Raw genomic sequence first — 12,208 nt, forward strand, 5'->3', positions numbered from 1 at the left:
TTGAGGCAAATGTATTTATGGAATGTTAGGGCCAGGGTACCTGTCCTTTAGCTTCCCCGTGGTACAGGGTTTGGATACAGAAAGGTAAATCACCAAATAAATTTAAGTTGCTTCTAACCCATGAAAATGACCCACAAAAGCCCCCAAAAGGTCCGTTGGGGAAGAGAAACACATGGCGCTGTAAGCCACTTCTTCCAGTCTTACAAAGTGCCTTCTGTTTTTGTCTCTTTTAAGTAATCTGGCTACCACTTGGGGGTGGCCTGACTGGGTGACAGATGAAGGGGAAGGCTCTGTCCTGAGCCTGAGCCTGTCTGCCACCACACTGCTACAAACCCAAATTTCACTGTCTGCCCCAAGTGTGACCCGGGGCCTTGGAGGTGGGCCATGCGCTGCTGAGAAGCAGCCTCCTACCTCCACCTGTCCCAGAGCCATGCTGATGATTCCAAATGTATCTGTTCTCTCCGTGAATAAACAAGATACAGATCTCTGGTAAGGCAGCCCGGTGATGAGGCAATCTTTGAGTTTCATGTCTCCAGACTTGCACAAATGTTGAGAAAAACAAGTTTATTTGCATGGTGGTTCAGGGCACCCAGAGAAATCAGGGGAGTCGGGAGGGAGCAAAGGAAAAAGAAGATGGGGATTACTCTGGCAGGAATGTGGACTGAGCACTGACAGCACATCATTGTTCATTTAAAACCAGGTCACGGGGTCTGAGAGTGTCACACAACAGTGGCCAGGGCGCTCCAAGGGAAGGCATGCTGTGGTCCCCATCCCTGCCTGAATTCACCATGGCGTCGGGCAGTTACCCTCACCGAGCCTCGGTTCTCTCATCTGTAAGAAAGGAAAAGAACTAGCCCATTGACTCAAAGCCTGCTTTCCCAGCTAAGCTATTGAGTTGACAAATTTCTAGTCCCTGCCAAGTGAGACCTTAGAATTGGAATTTTACCCATGCTTCTCCCCACTCCATGCTTCGGGGGTATATCTGCTCTCTGGCACCAATTCTGTGACTCACCTCTTCCTGAACTAAGCTTTAAGCTGTTCTGCTCTTGTTCCTATGAGTGTCGGAAGGCCCTGTAGATCAGGCAAGGCAAAGCTCTAGAAAAGCCTTCTGAACAAAAGTGCTTTAATGGCTCCCAGAAGAAAGATGTAATAAAAATTGAGAGTGAAGGGGGAAGGAGAAAGGGGGCAGGTGTATTTAGCCCTTAGTTCTAGGAGGAAAGTCATCCCATGTGATCCACATAAGTATGTAATAATATTTAAGGATAAGTTCACTTTTTTCCCTCAGATCCAGATCCTGGTAGGTAAAAACCAAACTCGAGCCTCAGCACCAGATCCTGGAGATCCCCGAGTCTGGACAGGGTCAGATTCCCTCGTCCTCTTCCACCTGGCTTATCACTCTGATTTACATCCATGGAGACCAACTCAAGCCACAGGAAACCACAGAGAGAAATACAAATTTTAGAGAAAAAAAATATATATATCATAATACCTAATTGTAAAGAACCAAATTAAAATCTGAAAACTAATACAACCTTTACCTACCCTTCCTCCCTTTAAGTGATGCCCTGGAAAACTCCTCTTCAGCCACTAAATTCTTGGACAGCTGACAGTTGAGGAAGTGAAAGGAAGTGTTTTCAAGGATTGGACTAGGGAACCCCCTTCACAGTGAATCTCCCTGCCCAGCTTCATGATTCCGGGTGAAGTAAATTCTCAGATCATAACCCACCCCTTTTCAAATGAGAATGTCAAGATGCCTTCCAAGGGCCAATGGAAATTATGCTGGAGTGTTTGATTACCTTAACCCCACCACCACCCCACATACACACACACACTCTGTATGCTTTTTGTTTCTGGCTGGTGGTTCCTCTGCTGACAAAAAATAGTATTACCTTCTCTTTTTGTTCCCCAAACCACATGGAATCCCAATCGCATTAGGCCTACTGAGGCCACATTTCTAGCACAGTCCCAGGAGAACTGGGGACAGACCCAGGATTCCTGAATCCTAGACCATGTTTGCCTCAGATCATTCCACCCTCCTTTCTCTTTATAAAACTCCCCAACTTCCTTATGAAATGTCAGGGCTGACGTTTTTCAGGTATTCAAGGGGAAGTTCCTGTGAGGGCCAAGGACGCTTGACTCGGGCTCTCTGGATGTCCCAAAGACCTCTCAGTTCAGTTACAATTGAGAAGACAGTGCCTGTGTCGTGTGCTCTCCCCGTCTCTCCGCTCTCCCTTGGCACATCATTTATCTCTTCAGTCCCTACACGGCTCTCTTTCCACACCTCAGATGTTCACCCAACAGCAGCTCAGGCTGTCTGACCCACCCCCCCAGAGGCTGGCCTCTGCTCCTCCAGGGCTGCCTCCACTCGCTTAGCAGCCCTCCAGGCTTCCAGACCTCACCCTCCTCCCTCCTGTTCCCTGCAGCTCCTGTCACTACAATGTCCCTTCTCCAGCCCCCAACTTTGCTGGACCCAACTGCCTTCTCTGTGCCCCATTCTCCTTGGTCCTGCTAAACACCCTTTTCTTCTTAAAACTCTCCCACCCTTTGGCCTTGGGGGGCTCCAGTCCTACTAATTTCTGACCACACGTCCCATCTCTCCCTCAGCGGTTTCTGATTGAGGATCTCCCTATATGATATAGATGTTGATGTTGCCATTTTTAAAAGTCTGTCAGAATATCAGGGCCATTGCTGGAGGCTTCCCCCTCCCTGCCCCATCTTCACTCTTACCTCATCTTTCTCTCTCACTCCGTTTCTCACACTCACCCTATCCCTTACTCTCACCCCAGTGCTGACCAAATGTTTTATGAGCCCTGCAGTGCTCAGTTTGCATTCTTCCACAAATTGTTTTGCATCTTTTTTTTCAGAGAGGTCATTACTGTTAATTCACAAATCTCTGTATTCTGCCCTCCACCTTAACTTGGGCTGCAGACTCACTTTCCCTATTTCATCACCTCACACTTAGTGTCTAACACTGATGTCATTTTCATTTATTCACTTTCTTTGTTGGTTTTGTTGTTGTTTTGGGTTTTTTTTTAATTGAGATATAGTTGATTTACAATGTTGTGTTAGTTTCTAGTGTACAGCATAGTGATTCACTTGTGTGTATATATATATATATTCTTTTTCATTATAGGTTACTCCAAGCTATTGAATATAGTTCCCTGTGCTATACAGTAGAACCTTGTTTATCTATTTTATACATAACGGTGTATATCTGTTCATCCCAAACTCTTAATTTTTCCCTCCCCCCTTTTCCCTTTTGGTAATCATAAGTTTGTTTTCTATGTCTGTGAGTCTATATGTGTTTTGTAAATAAGTTCACTTGTGTCTTTTTTAAGATTCCACAGATAAGTGATATCATATGATATTTGTCTTTCTGACTTATTTCACTTAGTATGATGATTTCTAGGTCCATCCATGTTGTTGTAAATGGCATTATTTCATTCTGTCTTATGGCTGAGTAATACTCATATATATATATATATATGCACATACCACATCTTCTTTATCCATTCATCTATTGATGGGCATTTACTTTGCTTCCATGTCTTGGCTATTGTAAATAGTGCTGTTGTGAACACCGGGGTGCATGTATCTTTCTGAATTGGAGTTTTCTCCAGATTTAAGGACATTCACTTTCAAAAGGCATGAAGAAACTTTTTAAATAAAATATAATACAAAATAAGACAGTTCTCCAAAGAAAAGAGCCAGAAGTGATGGGTAGAAGTTACCTAAAACTTCCTAACAATAGAGTAGAACACCTGGCAGAGAAGTGAGTTGCTGGTCACTGGTGTCTCAGGCAGTGATTACGGGGAGCATCCTAGGGTTGCTGGAGAGGGGATTTGGACCCTGGGTGGTAAGTTGGAGCAGGTGACCTGGGAATCATCCTAACACTCAGGATTCCATGATCCTCTGATACGTGGAAACAGAACCACAACAGAGCTCCTCTAAAGGGAACAGAGAAATTCAAGGCTCCTGAAATGAACGCAATTCAAGTGGGCCTGGTACTAGTCTAGGGTTGCACAAAAAAAAAAAAAAGGAAACAAAATTCTGGCCACATAAGTGGAATAGAAATCTATTGAAATTCAGGCAACCCACAGTTGTCAGGAAGACTGAAGGACCATGGGGAAATGGCCCAGAACCAAGGAGAGGTAGGCAGCATAGGGAAGGACCAGCAGCAACAACCCCAGGATTGAGGCACTGGATGATGCAGAAACCAGGATGGAGCCTAAGTGGTTCCTGCTGGTTTGTGTCACTTGCTCCAGATTTAGAATCTGATAATGCCTGAGTTTAGGTCACAAGCCCATGCCGTAGTTGACAAGGATCAGAGACAATATCTGGCCTTAAAACCATCTGTAGTGGGAAGCAGAACTTCACCTCCCACTGAAAGTCATAGAAGGTCAGATTTCCTCAAACAGGGGGAAAGGAGTTCAGTGGCTAAGTAGCCAGAAAAAAATGAGAGATCCTCCACAGGCATGACCCCCAGACCCACCCTCAACCCTCTTATTCCTATCAACAGCCCATCATCTCTCTGGATACCTGGTGTAAAAATTTAAATCATTGATTCCTCCTCCTGCAAACCACACTCCAGATTTAATCAGTCCATGAGTTGTCTGATTAGCTCTTTTCAGGGTCTTTAGCACTCATCCCAGGGGGTGAAGAGGGTGAGAAGGGATAAATTGGGAATTTGAAATTTGCACCTCTCGGGGAGTAATGGAAATGTTAGCTATCTTCACTGTGGTGGTGATTTCATTGGTGTATACATATATCAAAATTCATCAAATTGTACATCTGAAATATGTGTAGTTTACTATACAGGAATCATACCACAATAAAGGTATTAAAAAAAACTCATCTCTTTGCCATTCCACTGCCATCATCTTCATTCAGATCCCCATCCCCTTCTCACATTTATAAACCAGTGTTCCTCATGCAACTGCAGTTTGCAGTATGAAGCATTTTGGCCTCTGAAGGCCTTCTCCCTGTCTCAACACCCAAGAGGCTAGTAGGAGAGGTTAAGATTTACGAGAAATAACTATGGCGAATCTGCATGCTATGAGCAAACATACAGCAAGCAACATGCTGTAGGCATCACTCCCAATCAGGGTAATCAGTGAAGACTTCAGAAAGACACAGCAGTGGAGCCAGCCTTTGAACGAGGGATTAGGCTTAACATCTATAGATAAGCAAGAGAGGAGCCCAGGCAGATGGAGCAGGCTAGCACAGGCACAGACAAGAGTGCAGGGCTTGTCTGGGGGTTGCTGAGGGGCTGAGGCTGACTAGAAAGGAGGACAGTGGTTCTCCAATTTGTGTGCATTGTTAGATGTGCACATGCCTGGGCTCCACTTCTGATTCTGTAGGTGTGGGGTTGGGTTTCACAAGCATTTCAGTTAACGTTAAGGCAACTGGTTCCCACACCACATTTTAAGAAACACTGGTTGCAAAGTTTGGGTAGAGAGCCTGAAGGAGATTCTGCCTGAAGGTAGGTTGGAATCAAATCAATGTTAGCATCAGAACCTTTATCCTGCTAGTGAATTGAAAGTTTTCTTAGCAGGTAAATAAGATCATAACTGTACTTTGTATCTCTTCGCAAAGGATCCTGGGACACAAAGACCAGTAAGATGGCTTTTATACTGAATTAAATGAGAAAAAGGGGGTCTCATCTAGAATGGTGACAGTCAGAATAAAAAGACAAATGAAGAGTGGGAGGGAAACTCCAAAGAATTTGCAGCGCTCAGTGACTATGACAGACATGAGGGAATCAAGAAATTTTTAGAAGTTGTCAAGTTGATTCAAGGGGTCCAGCTTGGGTAGCTGAAAAACGGTGGTAGCAACTACAGAGGTTTAAAAAAAAAATTCAGAGCAGCAATTCATTTGGGAAGGACTTGATGAACTTTTAGACATGCTGAGTTTCAAGTACCAGTGAGACATGTGGGAATAAGCGACACAGTTGGGAAATGGAGGTCTGTGGAGCAGTCTGGGCTGGAGACCGAGACATCAGCAAGTGGTAGCAGACAGCAAAGAGGTGACCATGTAGAGGGTGAGGCAAGGAATACAGGCCCAGAAAAAACACACATGTTTAGGGAGCAGAATGAAATGGGATTTTAAAAAGAGAGCAATGGAGAAGAAACAATCAGAAAATAGGTGGAACCAAGTGATACAAAGCCCCAGTGGGGGGAAAAAAAAACACTGAGAAGGAGAATGGTCAATGCAGTCAAGCACTGAGAAGGATCTAGGAAGTGAGGACTAAGAAAGGAGATTAGCAACCCCTGCCAGAGAAGTTAGTGGGAGTAAAACTCAAAGCAGTCTTGAGAAGAAACCAGATTGCAATGAGATGCCTGCGTAGGTGAAAGCTCTCAGGATAGAGCAGCAGCTCTCAAACTTTCAGTCCCAGGACTCTTTTCTACTCTTAAAAGTTACTGAAAACCCTCAAAAGTGCTTGTTTATATGGGATGTATATTTTTGATAATCACATATAGATGAACTTGAAATTTTAATATGTATTTGCTCTTAAAATAACAAGAACAGACCTATTAACATAATATATTTATTTTTAAATAACTCTATTTTCCAAAAGAAAAACTTTGGTGAGAAGAGTGATGTTTACATTTCTGCAAATCTCTTTAATGTCTGCCATAATAGAAGACAGCTGGATTCTCAACGTCTGCTTCTGCATTCAGTCCATTGCGATAGGTTATTTTGGTTGAAGTACATGAAGAAAATCCAGTCTCACACAAGTGTGAGGTTGGAAAAGGGACTACAATTGGAGAACCACTGACACAGAGGTCTCTTCTGAGGAGTTCCATGGTGGAAGGTAGGAGAACGAGAGTAACTTGCATGGAGGAGAAAGATGGCTTCTGCTTTCAAGATAAGAAGAGACCAGCTGTGATGACTAGTAAAAAGGGAAGGTTCCTGGGGGAGATGAAGATGAATGAATGAGAGAATAAAGGAATGAAACAAGCCTAACTCTTTTTGAGCTGCTGCTGGGTGCTGGGTGCTTTCACACATTAATTAAGGTCACTCGAAACTTAAAATAATTCTCTGAGTTAGACATTATGTTGTGTGCGTGTTCCTAATGAAATTGAGGCTGAGAGAAGATAAGCAGTTTTTCCAAGACTATACAGAGTGGCTTTTTAAAAATACAAATTAGATCGTGTCACTCTCCTTTGATAGCCTATCATTGCACATCTAGTCACAGATGAGGAAACCAAGGCACAGAGAGGATATTAACTTATATAAAGACATACAGTTAAGAGGAGCAGATTTAAACCCAGGCACAGCCCCCAGGGCCTGCACTCCTCAACAAGAAATCCAAATTCCTTACCTTGGTTCACAAAACCCTAAATACACTGGCTCTTGCCCTCCTCTCTCACCTCTTGTCACACCTCTCCCCAGTCTTACTGGCCTTTCCGTTTTTCCAAATTGTCCAGCTCATTTCCACCAGCAAGTTTACACAGACTGTTCCCTCTAATTGCAGCAATCCTCTCCTAGTTTGCACAAGCTTGGCTTCAAGTCATTCACCTCAGCTCAAATGTCAAATGTCACCTTTTCGGGACATCCCCGACCATCCAGTCACTATAACATCGCCCTGTTTTAATTCTCCGAAGGAATGTTATCATAATTTTGTTTGTTTTCTTACAGATGACTCACCCTCCCCGCCCCGCCCCGCCCACCAAGTAGATTTTAAAGGTCAGGTCGTCAGTTGGTCAGCTTGTCTCCTTGGTCATCGTTCTATGTCCGGAGCCAGGTAAGGCGCCTGACACACGGTGAAGGTTCAGTGAATACTGCCGGCCCCCCTTATCCGCGAACGCGGAACCTGCCCTACGATGCCATTTTGTAGAAGAGACTTGAGCATCCTTGGGTTTCGGTATTCGCCGGGGGCCTGGAACTAATCCCCGCGCGGAGGAGGGACGACAGGATTTGCGGAATGAAACAATGACTACAAAGAACGAGAGCATCCAATGACGTAGGCCGGGGGCTGCAGGAGCGCGAGCCGCGCGCCCGCGAGGCACTCTGGGGATTGTAGTTCCGGGCTCCGCGGTGGCGCGGACCCTGCGCGCGGCCACGCTCTCTATGCTCCGGGAGGACCGAGCGGCCCCGCGGTTGCCATGGCTTCTCAGTCCCACCGCGGGAGGGAGTCAGCCCCGCTAGGCACCCGCTAGCCTAGTCGACGACGCGGAGCGGTACAGCGGAAGGAACCGGCGCGGTGGGTGCGGAGAGCCGGGGGTGGAGCGCAGGGGAGCCCGGAACCCCGGAGGCGGCGGGAGAGAGGGAAGCGTTTTCCTCCCGATTGCAGAGAGTAGTTCCTCTCTCAGACTCACTCCCACGCTCTGTGAGTAAAGGGTCGTCACCTTCCCCATCTCAGCGATGGGCTGACAGGCCTGAAAAAGCCAAGTGGCTTGCTCCAGGTCACCCCTCCAGGGAAGTGGCCGCGCTCGTCCTCGAGCCCCGGCCTCCGCTTTGAAGTCGCTATGCTGCCCCAAACCCTTGCTTGGGCACAGACTCCTGGTCAAGTTCGGGTGGGGTTGTTAGAGTCTAATGGCCCAGCCTCCAGCCTCTGTGGGTCGCTTGCCTCACGTAATGCCACCCTGCACAGCCCTGTTGGGATTCTGAATGAGGTCTTAAGGAAAGAAAAAGTTCTACCACTTTCCAATCAGGGTCTGAAAATGGCATAAATAAGACAGTTCCATTAATACAGTAGCAGGGCATGTCAAAGGCAAAAGAAAATACATTCAATGTGAAGAGAGTCTGTTAGCCTCGGGTAGCCCATGGTTTAATAGACGTGAAACAGACTCACAGACATTAAGTAACTGTCCTAGGTTTACAGAGTGTGAATGGAGTGGGGATTCCAACCTAGGTTTCTCTGCCTTCAAAACCTATATGCTGTACGTGCTACCATTTCTTTTTTTCAATCAGTTATCTAAGTTTCTACTTATATGGCGGCAGCATCGTGTAGATCAGTTGTTCTCAGTGGGCCCCAGACCAGCAGCATCAGTATTAAAGGAGAACATGTTAGAAATGCACATTCTTGGGCCTCACCTCAGACTGACTAAGTTAGAAACTGGGAGTGGAGCCCAGCAATCTGTGTTAACACATCCTTCAGGTGATTCTGATGCACTCTAGTGTTTGAGAACTGGTGATTCACCTAGGGGTCACGTTAAAATGCCAATTCTTTCAGAAGGTCTGGGGAAAGACTGGAGATTCCGCATTTCTAACAAGTTCTTGGGTGGACTGCTAGTCCACAGACCATACTTTGAGTAGCCATGGTGCTAAATTTTAGAGCAGTGGTTCTCAAACTCATATGCACATTAGAATTACCTGGGGAGCTTTTAGAAAACTAGGATACCTGGGCCCCACCCCTGACCAAATGAATCAGAACCTCTGGGGTGTGGCGGCCAGGTGAAAACTCAACAGGTGATTCTAACATACAGTGAGGGTTCAGAATCACTGGTGTGGGGTTTGGAGTCGGAAAGCCATGGATTTGAATCCCAGCACCTCCTTGGGTGTGACCTTGGGCAAGATACTTAACCTCTCTCCTGGCCATATTTTCCTCATTTATAAAAAAATGAGTCTAAGTAATCCTTGCCATGCAAGGTGGTATAAGGATTCTATGAGGTGTGTACATGGAACACCTAAGGGTACTCCATAGACACAAATACTGGGGAGGTGGACAGACTTGGGTAAGTCCAGGCTGGGGATCTTGTGCTAAAACCTGGTGGAGGTGAGTTGGCAACTACACCCTCTAGCCTGCTACAGCTCTGTGCGTTTGCCTCTCCCACAGCGAACAGCCCGTGGGGTGAAAGAATGGCGGTGAGCCACTCAGTAAAGGAGCGGACCATCTCTGAGAACAGCCTGATCATCCTGCTGCAGGGCCTCCAGGGCCAGGTCACCACCGTGGACCTGCGAGATGAGAGCGTGGCCCGTGGACGCATAGACAACGTCGATGCTTTCATGAACATCCGCCTGGCCCAGGTCACCTACACAGACCGCTGGGGACATCAGGTCGAGCTGGATGACCTCTTTGTGACAGGCCGGAATGTCCGTTACGTCCACATCCCAGACGACGTGAACATCACCGCGACCATCGAGCAGCAACTGCAGCTCATCCATCGGGTGCGCAACTTTGGCGGCAAGGGTCAAGGCCGGCGGGAATTTCCTTCCAAAAACTATAAGTGAGCCTGTCCCCTCAGCCCACCCTAGGCCCACTCAGGTTCCTCCAGAGTTCTACTGAGCCAAAGCCTGCTCTCCCTCCCCGCCCAGAACCTGGGAAGGGAGCAGGGCCAGCCCAGAAACTGATGTCTGATAGACATCACCCATCACAGCTGCCTTTCACGGAGTCCCCCTTCCCGGACTCACCCTGGGGCCTAGTATTCTAGTTAACTGTCTGTGGCCTTGGGGTAGGTGACAATCCTCCCCTCTGATCATTATTTATCTGAATCTCTGACCTATTGATTTAGGGAATCTGTCAAATCGTTTTCAGCCCTCTCCCAGTGAGGATTATTAAATGTGCTCGGCCTGAGCCACCCTTGAGCATCCCTGTTTCTCTTGCAATCATGTTTGTTTTCTCACGAAACGAAACAGGGATGTAAACAAGCCCATGCCTCATGCTTTCCCCTAAGTGCTGGGCTCCCTGTTGGTCCTGTGTTACCGGGTCCTGGGTCCCAAGTTTGCCTGCACATTGGAATCACCTGTCCCACTCTCACAGATTTAATTGGTATGAGGTGTTGCCTGGGCAGTGGGAATCGCTTAAGTTTCCCAAGTGATACTAATATGCAGCAAAGTTTGAGAATGTGGATGAGGCCTTCAGTCTGGTCGGGGGGAAAGTGGCTTTTCTGTTCAGATTTCCTGTTGAAGAGGATGTTAGTCTCCTTGCTCCTTTCTGAGGTGGAGAGATGGAGTAATCCCAGGCCGTCTCCTCAAATGTGGGGGCTCAGCCAACGGCAAGAAATCTGGCTCTGCTTCTGAGAGTCGTCGGGTCCTCAGGGAAGAAGGGGTTCTCAGGGTTGGAACCTAAGTCTTTGTTGTAGCTGCTCTGCAGCCATACCAGCCCTGCCAAGGCAAGCAACCACCTCAGTACAAGCGGCTCTGTCCTGTGGGACCAGAGAGTTTGTCTTCATCAAGCAAAATCCACAGAACAGCTGCTGTGCGCCAGGCCTCCTGCTGAGCACACACTGTCCAATAAAATTTGGCCCCTTCCTGAGAGGGGCTTGTAATCTCGTGTAGGAGGTAGTCATTTCCTGAGGGAAATTGGAGAGGAGTGTTCATCTGGGCATCAGCAGCCCAAGGTCATTGCATTCATGTTCTAGCCCAGTCTGTCCGAGTGTTTTCCTTGGACCACCTCATCAAAGCCAACAGGGATGTGTCTAGAAGAGCTGCCTTCCTGGCTGCCCCTCACCCCAGATTTGAAACAGAATCTGGAACCCTAGAATCTGCATTATTTACACCCACCTACCCACCCACCATAAGTCTTCTGCATATTGTATTTATTTGATTGCCCAGAGGTCCCAGAAGCCACTTGGACTCTGCCCTTTGCCTTCAGGAGAGAACAGTGGGTCCGAGCCAGGAGAAAACCACTTTTCTGAGTTCCCAGGCCCCTCTGACAGCTAGAGTTAAGGGGAGCGACACAGTAAGAAGCCTGCTGGTAAGAGAAACCAGAGGGAAGGCACAGAAGGGAGGTCCTCACTGTGGAAATGTCCCCGTACTCACAGCCAGTGGGGAGAGAGTCACCCGTCTGAAGTGATGAACTGGCCAGGGAAGTCCCCACACAGCCTCTCTTGCAGACTTCCCACATGTCTGCAGATGCTTCCAGACTTGAAGAGGGCTTATTTTGGAAGTTTGGCCTAAGGATAGAAGAGAGACCTAGCTGTGAGTCTTTTACATAATGTACCAGGGGCTTCTACATCCTCAGCAGAGCAAGAGAGAGCCCCCAGACCAGGGAGGGCAGTGGTAGGGCTAGCGTGGACTGCTGAGATGAGAGACTCTGGACGTGCTCCATGAGCATCGTGCAGACCCCGGCAGGCCCTCGTGGTTCCTAGACAAAGCACCGGGAGGACAGGTGGGAAGGAGGGAAGCAGGCCCCTCTGAGACATACTCCTGCTCAGCCCCTGGGGTGGAGCACAGCTAAGTGCTCAAGCCCCAAGGTTATGGATTTTGGCATCTGATCGTGGATCACTGGGAAAGGTTGGCGGGGTCCCGGGTAGGGATTGAG

The 12,208-nt window shown here is 47.5% G+C and overlaps 1 protein-coding gene across 3 annotated transcripts; it reads left to right on the plus strand.

Annotated features, from left to right (window-relative positions):
• The first annotated feature begins 7,687 nt into the window (after positions 1-7,687).
• Positions 7,688-10,530, plus strand: LSM10 (LSM10, U7 small nuclear RNA associated). Of its 3 annotated transcripts, none has more exons than XM_010977522.3 (2): positions 7,688-7,747; positions 9,782-10,530. In XM_010977522.3, the coding sequence occupies exon 2, from the start codon at positions 9,805-9,807 to the stop codon at positions 10,174-10,176; it is 372 nt and encodes a 123-aa protein (XP_010975824.1). In that variant the 5' UTR covers positions 7,688-7,747; positions 9,782-9,804; the 3' UTR covers positions 10,177-10,530. The 3 variants fall into 3 exon arrangements, with proteins under 3 accessions (XP_010975824.1, XP_010975823.1, XP_010975822.1); XM_010977521.3 differs by lacking the exon at positions 7,688-7,747 and adding an exon at positions 7,798-8,206; XM_010977520.3 differs by lacking the exon at positions 7,688-7,747 and adding an exon at positions 7,804-8,332.
• The last annotated feature ends 1,678 nt before the right edge of the window (positions 10,531-12,208 follow it).

Source organism: Camelus dromedarius, chromosome 14 (assembly GCF_036321535.1).
Source record: "Camelus dromedarius isolate mCamDro1 chromosome 14, mCamDro1.pat, whole genome shotgun sequence".
In the NCBI taxonomy this organism is placed as follows: Eukaryota; Metazoa; Chordata; class Mammalia; order Artiodactyla; family Camelidae; genus Camelus; species Camelus dromedarius.

What these genes read in the sequence shown, in the direction of transcription:
- LSM10 (XM_010977522.3), top strand. Translation starts at nt 9,805, where the DNA reads ATGGCGGTGAGCCACTCAGTAAAGGAGCGGACCATCTCTGAGAACAGC.